The following is a 7,459-nucleotide window of genomic DNA, read 5'->3' on the forward strand; positions in this document are numbered from 1 at the left end:
AGTTACATCTCCAATCCTGCATACTTAAAAACAATAGTTTTGACCACTATGGAGTGTCAAAATCATATAAGGTAAAAAATGGCAGGATGCAGTGGCATATGCCTGTAATTGCAGCAATTTGGGAGCGTGAGGCAGGAAGATTGCAAGTTCAAGGCAGGCCTCAGGAACTTAGTGAGGCCCTAAGAAACTTAGCAAGACCCTATATCAAAATTAAAAATAAAAAGGAGTGGTGATGTAGCTCAGTGGTTAAGCACCCTGGGTTTATTACCCAGTACCTCCTCCATCACAAACAAAAAAAAGAAGAAACTATTCAGGAGACAAAATCTGAATACAATATGGAATCCTAGACTGGAAAATCAATTAGAAAAAGCAAAGAAAAAATTTTGTACTCCAGGTAACAGTACTGCAGCAAGACCAATTTCCTAATTTTGAAAACTGTACACCAGGTATGTAAGTATGACAAGCTGGGTAAAGGGTATATGTGTGAATATTCTATTTCTATAACTTGTAAAAATTATTTCAAAATAAAAACTACTTTTAACTTAAGAAGTTCAACTACCAATACATAAGTGAAAAAAAAACTAGTTTCATTATAGTTTGTGTCAAGGCAACATTTTCATAATCTCAAAATATCCAGTAAGTTAAAAATTTTAAAAGAAAAAGACATTGCTGAAGTTAAATAGTTTCATATCCATTTACTACATCTGTCCCAAAGCAAGCTAAGTAAATACTGCGGAGCTTCTTTTTAAATTAAATTACAGAACCTACAGGAAAAGAAAGAAAGCTAGATGAAGCATCAGCGGCAAAGGCTTACAGGTGTGTCCTGACAAACTGACAACTGCCATGTGATGAAACATAAAGTTCATGAGATCCTATCAATAAACTGCCAAGTTTCAAGCAGACCCAGTAGAAGGTTATAAACTACACTCAATCTTTAGAGTCGGGATGACACCTTAATTGTAAAAATTTAATACAATAAAGATCTATGGACACCAAGGCAAGATGGCGCACCTATTATCTCAGTGGCTCAGGAGGCTGAGGCAGGAGGATCCTGAGTTCAAAGCCAGCCTCAGCAACTTAGTGAGGCCCTAAGCAACTCAGTGAGACCCTGTCTCTAAATAAAATACAAAATAGGGCTGGGGATGTGGCACAGTGGTTCAGTGTCCCTGAGTTCAATCCCCAGTACCAAAAAAAAAGATTTATGGACAAACAACGGAATGTATGTAATTTACCCAAAACAGTTCCTAGTATACATAAAGATAAATTCTTGAATATACTAAGATTTCAATACTTAGCAAATTCTTTCCCGAAGCAATCAAAGTACATTATTAGAACCTGTATTAAGAACAAGGGTTGGGGGGGGGGCTGGAGAAGTGGCTCAAGCCGCATCGCGCTGGCCTGGCATGCGTGCGGCCTGGGTTTGATCCTCAGCACCACATACAAACAAAGATGTTGTGTCCGCCAAAAACTAAAAAATAAATATTAAAATCCTCTCTCTCTCTCTCTCTCTCTCTCTCTTTAAAAAAAAAAGAACAAGGGTTGGGGGCTAGGATTGTGGCTCAGTGGTAGAGCACTCCCCTAGCATCGGCAGGACCCAGGTTCGATCCTCATAAAAATAAAGGCATTGTGTTGTGTCCATCTACACCTAAAAAAATAAAAATAAAAAAAGAACAAGGGTTGGAGCTCCCAGTTTGGAGGTCCATACCTATTATCACAGCAAGATAGGAAGCTGAGGCGGAGGATTACAAGTTCAAAGCCAGCCTCAGCAACTTAGTGAGGCCCAAAGCAAAAGATCCTGCCTCAAAATAAAAAATAAAGGGCTGGGGATGTGGCTCAAACGGAAGCACGCTCGCCTGGCATGCGTGCGGCCAGGGTTCAATCCTCAGCACCACATACAAAGATGTTGTGTCCGCCAATAACTAAAAAATAAATATTAAAATAATTCTCTCTCTCACTCTCTCTCCCTCCCTCCCTCCCCCCTCCCTCTCTCACTCTCTTTGAAAAAAGAAAAAAAATCTTTTAAAAAAAATAAATAAATAAAAAATATAAAGGTCTGGCAATGTGGTTTAGTGGTGAAGTGCCCCTGGGTTCAATCCCCCCATACAAAAAAAAGGGGGGGGGGTTGGCATGCTATGCACAAGCACAAAGGCCAAATCTAGGCAGACTGATTCTGTACACCTATGAGCTAAGAATGGTTTTAATATTTTTATTTAAAAAAAAATAGCTGGGTGTGTGGTGGCACATGCCTGTAATCCCAGTAACTCAGGAGGCTGAGGCAAGAGGATTCCAAGTTTAAGGCCAGCCCAGGCAACTCAGCATGACCCTATCTCAAAATAAAATAAAAGGGTTGCTCAGTGATAGAGCTACTGTGTCCAAGCCCCAGTACCCATCCCACCCCCCCCTCCAAAAGCAAATCAGTTCAATACTGAACCTAAATTCTGAAAACTAACATGCTACATATTATAAACTTCATGTGAATAATTAGATATAAAGAAATTTGCCAGGTGGTCTAAAAGATCCTCTTGGAAAGTTGTAATGAATTTTGTTTTTTAAAAGTCATTTGGTTATCTGCTTTCTAATCCACAAAACACACATGATCCAGACTTCAAGTTACAATGGGTTTCAGCATCCATTCAGTGAGGGGTCAGTCAGCCTTCATCTAAGATGGTAATGCCACTGATTGGCCCTGAGACCAATCACTTAATCATCTATAAGCACTGTCCAACCATTTATTAAACTGATAAGTACAGATAGTACCCTTGATCATATAGCCAAAAGGCTGAGAAGAGATCATTGTCCATAGATTGGTTTAGAAGGTTTGTCAAGTTTCCTTATCCATCTCTCGAACCTTGATACTATAACCAAGATTTTAAATAACAGTTATGATCTACCTCATTTCAAATAAAACTTACAGCAGCTCATATTTCACATATAAGTGTGTTCACAGAACATACAAAAATGAAAACAAGACACCCCCAACACACACACCCCAAATAGGGAAAGAAGCAAAGGTGATACCAGAAATCACCTTTGATTTACCCAGCCTACATCGTTCAACACTAATACATATTCTGAAGTCGCACCATTGGGAGAAACCATTTCTTTTATTTTTCCCAAAAGCTGAGGAAACTTGGAAGTCTTAAGAAACACCTCATTTTAAGTCATCCAAAAAAGCAAAGACAGAATACTTCACTTTAAAAGAAAAATGAAAAACTGCCTACAGAGTAAGTTTTTATCAAGAAACTATTTTGCCAATAGATTCCTGATGTTTACTTCTTGAACTTAAAAGAGAACAAATGGAAGAGGAAAAATGAACTTTACTTCCTATTTGGTACTAGAGGAGAGAATGAGAATTCGGCTATGGGCAGTTCCCAGAGCTGGGCACCAGGACTAGGTTTAGAAAGCCAAAGTATAATTAAAGAAAGCCTGCAGCACCGAAAGCCTTCCTTAAGACTTTTTCCTTGTCAAGTCAATTTTGGAATTTCCTTTTTGAGAATTTCAAGTAAAAGGCCTTGAATTGGATTTCCCAGACCCAAATAATGTTTAAAAAAAACCTAAATAAGCTCCTCAAAAATGGTGTTCACCTTCCAAGTCACCTGAAAATTTAGATTAAATGACAAAACCAAAAACATTCCAGGGAAAAAGTTTTCCAACAAGGAGTGTCATAAATGACAGAATTACAAAGATGACAAGCATTACTTAAGAACAAGGTCAAGTAAAGGCTGATTATCAGCAAGATTTTACTTCCTTTCTATAGAGAAGAAAAAACTATACAAAGAAGTTAATTATATTAAGTTGGCTGATTCACCAAAACAAAGTTGGTTCATCTAAGACCCTAGAAAACAAAAAGCTCAAAATAACCTTTAGTAAGTCAACTTTTCAGCAGCAAACTTTCATCTTACTGTAACTGAGATACAACTAAAAAGAGAAACATACTGAACTTGTTTCATGTGCCCCCTTTGCCTTGACTCCAAGTTCAGGGTTTCAGGTGGAGTCAAGAAGCAGTTTGGTACTCAAGTATTTCGATTTGGAAGGCACTAATTCTAGTACTCCCTTTTGGGGTGATCCCATTACTTTCAATAGCTCAATTTCCTCAACAGTTCAAAAAAATAAGCCATCTCATCTAGAGTTCTCAAGTTACACAACTGAGGGGCTGGGATTGTGGCTCAGGGGTAGAGCACTCCCCTAGCATGGGCAGGACCCAGGTTCGATCCTTAGCACCACATAAAAATAAAGGCATTGTGTTGTGTCCATCTACACCTAAATAATTAAATAAATATTTAAAAAAAAAAAAAAAAAGCTACTGCAGGGAGATGAGGTGCCAAGTTCAGAGAGAGAAGCAAAGACCAAACCAGGACCAGAGAGTGGTGACCACTCAGTTTAATATGCTTTCCACCACTTGCTTCCACACTCCAAAAATTCTCCACCTTTTTCAGTGTTCTTTATAGATGAAAGTTTGTCTTTTAAGATTTAAAAGGCAAATTACTTCAAGGATAAGCCCCCACTATTCTAGGATAGCTAACCCAGAATTCTTTCTTCCTCAGGACTTTTGTGCTCCCTGTCCACTTGAGCTGCAGTGAGATGTATAAAAGCTGAAACAGTAGAGCTATTCAAACGCATCAGATGTTTCTCTAAAGAACAGACAACTACACTTAATTCACGTTAATGATAAGCTGCTAAACCACTGATTACACTTTTGAGTGAATTTTATGATACATAAATTATTTCAATAAATCCGCTAAAACAGCTTCCAAATTAATAAAATATATATATATATATATATATATATATATATATATCCTTCAGAATAAAGGGCAGAGACTAAGTTCATATCTATTTCAATCTCCAAAAGTAAACAAAATGAATGACTACTGGTACAAACAGCAGAGACAAAACAAACTATTGTTTGTAATGCAATCACAGCATCTTTAAGCTAGCTCCCTTCATGTGAAAACAGCTTGAAAGAATCGTCCCCAAAATGAGACACCTCACTTTGAGACAATCAAAAACAACATAACGAAGTCAATGTGCTTTTTCCCTCTACTGTTACTTTTTCACTTATAATTTACTATAATAATACCAAATGATTAAAATTGCAGCCAGGAAAGACTACAATGTAGGACAACAGAGTAGGAACTGATACAAAAACGTTGTAAAGTATTTTCCAACTGTGCTACCTTTATACAGTGTATTCCAGGTTCAAGGGACTTGTAAATCTCTTGTAGAAGGAAAGGAAGCCCCTTCCCCCCACCAACCCAAGCCATCTTAACAGCGGGGAGTGTTTTATAACAAAAATGAAGTCCTTAGGAGCGGTTCCCTGGCCAAAGCTTGCGGGGCCTCCCTCCCTCACCTGCCAGGTAGAGAGGCCTGCGGGGATCCAAGGCCCAGACAGCCACGCGGCAGGACCCCGACCCCGCGGGCAAGGAAGCCCGGGCACAGCCCGACCTAGCCCCGCTTGACAGGGCCCCAGGGTCATGCAGACTTCACCCCAGGAAAGAGGCTTCCGCCCTCCCGCAACGCCCAGGTACCTCATGCTGTAGGCGCCGGCGCCCAGCTCCTGCCCGATGCCCGAGAGGCTGGCGTCGAAGTCGTGCACCAGCCCAGACTCGATCACCTCGTCCATCTTGAGCACCCAGGCCATCTTCCGGCCTCGCCGCCGCCCCGCGCAGCGCGGCCTCCGCGTCCGGGGCGAAGGGGCCCGAGCTCCGCGGGCGCGTCCTGGGGGAGGGCGCGGGTGAAGCCTCCGGCGGCGCGGCGAGTGGTCACCAGCGGCAGCCCGGGAGGCGGCCGAGACGAGAGCGGCCGAGGCCCAGCTGGCAGGGCACAGCGAGCCGGCGAGCAGTTGCAGCGGGAGCGACCGGGCCGCCGGCAGCGCCTCCCTCCCGCGGACACCGGCCCCGCGCCTCATGCCGCCACCACCGCCACCGCCACCGCCACCCGCCCCCTGCGCCGCTCGCGATGCAGCCGCCGCCGCCCGCCCCGCCCCGGGGCCCCGGGTCGCATCCCCCCGGACTGCGCGGGCGCGGGAGCTCAGCCCGCTCCGACGACCGCGCGGGGGCGAGCCCCAGGCACGCCCGTCACCCGCTCCCGGACCTCGACCCCCGGCCCTGGGCCGGCCCACCCGCCCAGGTTCTAGCGCCCCTTCGCCCCGGCCAACCCCGCCGACGCCGCTCCGCCGGCCCGGACGCTGGCTTCGGTAGGGATCCGGCTCGGGCTCACTCGCCGCTTCCGCCTCCTCCGGCCCCGCCCTAACCCCGCCCCCGCGTTCGCTCCCAGCCCAGGCCCGCCCCGCACGGCCACACGCTTCGGGCCACTCCCCGCGCCTCGCGGCTGAGGAACTGCCCGGGCCGAGCAGCGCGACCCCGCCCACGCGGCTGGGTCGCGGTTACTACAGCCTAGACCCCTCCGGGTGTAGCAGCCCAGGAAGAGGCGGTACCAGAAAAAGGTTCCCGTTCCCGCCCCATCCAGAGAGCGAGATGATTGATAGGCGAACTGGGCATTAACAAGTGCCTAAACAACGCTCCCATAAGTCTCTGCGCCGAGCTGAATAACCAATCAAAATATTTTTCCGCCTCGGCGGACTAGAGGACTAAATTTTCTGCTAAATAAAGAGTTCATTGGACCGCACAGGAGGAAGCTTTTCGAGGCGCTACTTCCGGAACCTCTCAGCTCCTCTTGGAATATTTCCCGGTAGTCTCTGCTTTTACTCTCTTTACCGAGGGAGAGAACGATTAAAGTCACATATGGAAAATGGGAGACTTGGTGTGCAGAAAATCTTGATTCGCACTAGACTGAGCCAAACAACCCTCCCGAAAATGCTCGGGGAAGTCTTCTCCACCAGCTGTATAGCCGCAAGCAGGAAGAGAGCCTTAGTTACACTGGGGTTTTGGCCGTAGTAACCGAAGGCTTTCTGTGTTGACCCTACAACACCGGAGCATTAGGAAGCGCCACCGTAACCTCTCCGCTCCTCAGAAGTCCCTGAAGATCTCCCTCTGTGCTCAACCTAGGCACTCGCCACCCGGACTGAAGCCCGGAAATTTCTTTCCCAAGGGACGAAAGAGGGAATAGGCAGAGGCTAGTTTTACAAAAATTGCATGCAGATGAGAGCTCAATACCTACCCAAAAGCACAAGGCCTGGATCGCGCCCATTTTCTCCAAATAAGGCCCAGATGCCAGAGTTAGCCCTCTGCCCCAATTCGCCAGATCAAGTGAGAAAACAGTTTAACTAAATTTCAGCCTAATAAAACTTGCTTTCGGCCAGAAAAAAAAAAAAATCTTGCAGAAATGTTTTTTCTATTTACAAAACATTTTTCTAATTATTCCATTTTGCTAGGACTTCTGAAATAGATACAAGTTAATGTCTTGACAGATGAGGAAACTCAGGTGCAAACAAATGAAATGATCTGCCCAAGGTTGCACAGGCCAGACTTTTTAACTAATCCAGATTTCTGGATTCCAG

General features: G+C 44.8%; 1 protein-coding gene across 4 annotated transcripts in view; it reads right to left on the bottom strand.

Annotated features, from left to right (window-relative positions):
* Positions 1 to 5,896, bottom strand: part of Ubp1 (upstream binding protein 1) — a 50,210-nt gene extending 44,314 nt beyond the window's left edge. For all 4 annotated transcript variants that reach the window (XR_013343362.1, XM_077796253.1, XM_026405389.2 and 1 more), the window contains exon 1: positions 5,529 to 5,896. Coding sequence is in view for 3 of the 4 variants with exons in the window: in XM_077796253.1 (XP_077652379.1) it covers positions 5,529 to 5,641 (113 nt within the window). In the remaining variant the exon portion in view is untranslated. The remainder of the gene's footprint in view (positions 1 to 5,528) is intronic.
* Between the last annotated feature and the right edge of the window lie 1,563 nt (positions 5,897 to 7,459).

This window comes from Urocitellus parryii, chromosome 3 (assembly GCF_045843805.1).
Source record: "Urocitellus parryii isolate mUroPar1 chromosome 3, mUroPar1.hap1, whole genome shotgun sequence".
NCBI classification, from domain to species: Eukaryota; Metazoa; Chordata; class Mammalia; order Rodentia; family Sciuridae; genus Urocitellus; species Urocitellus parryii.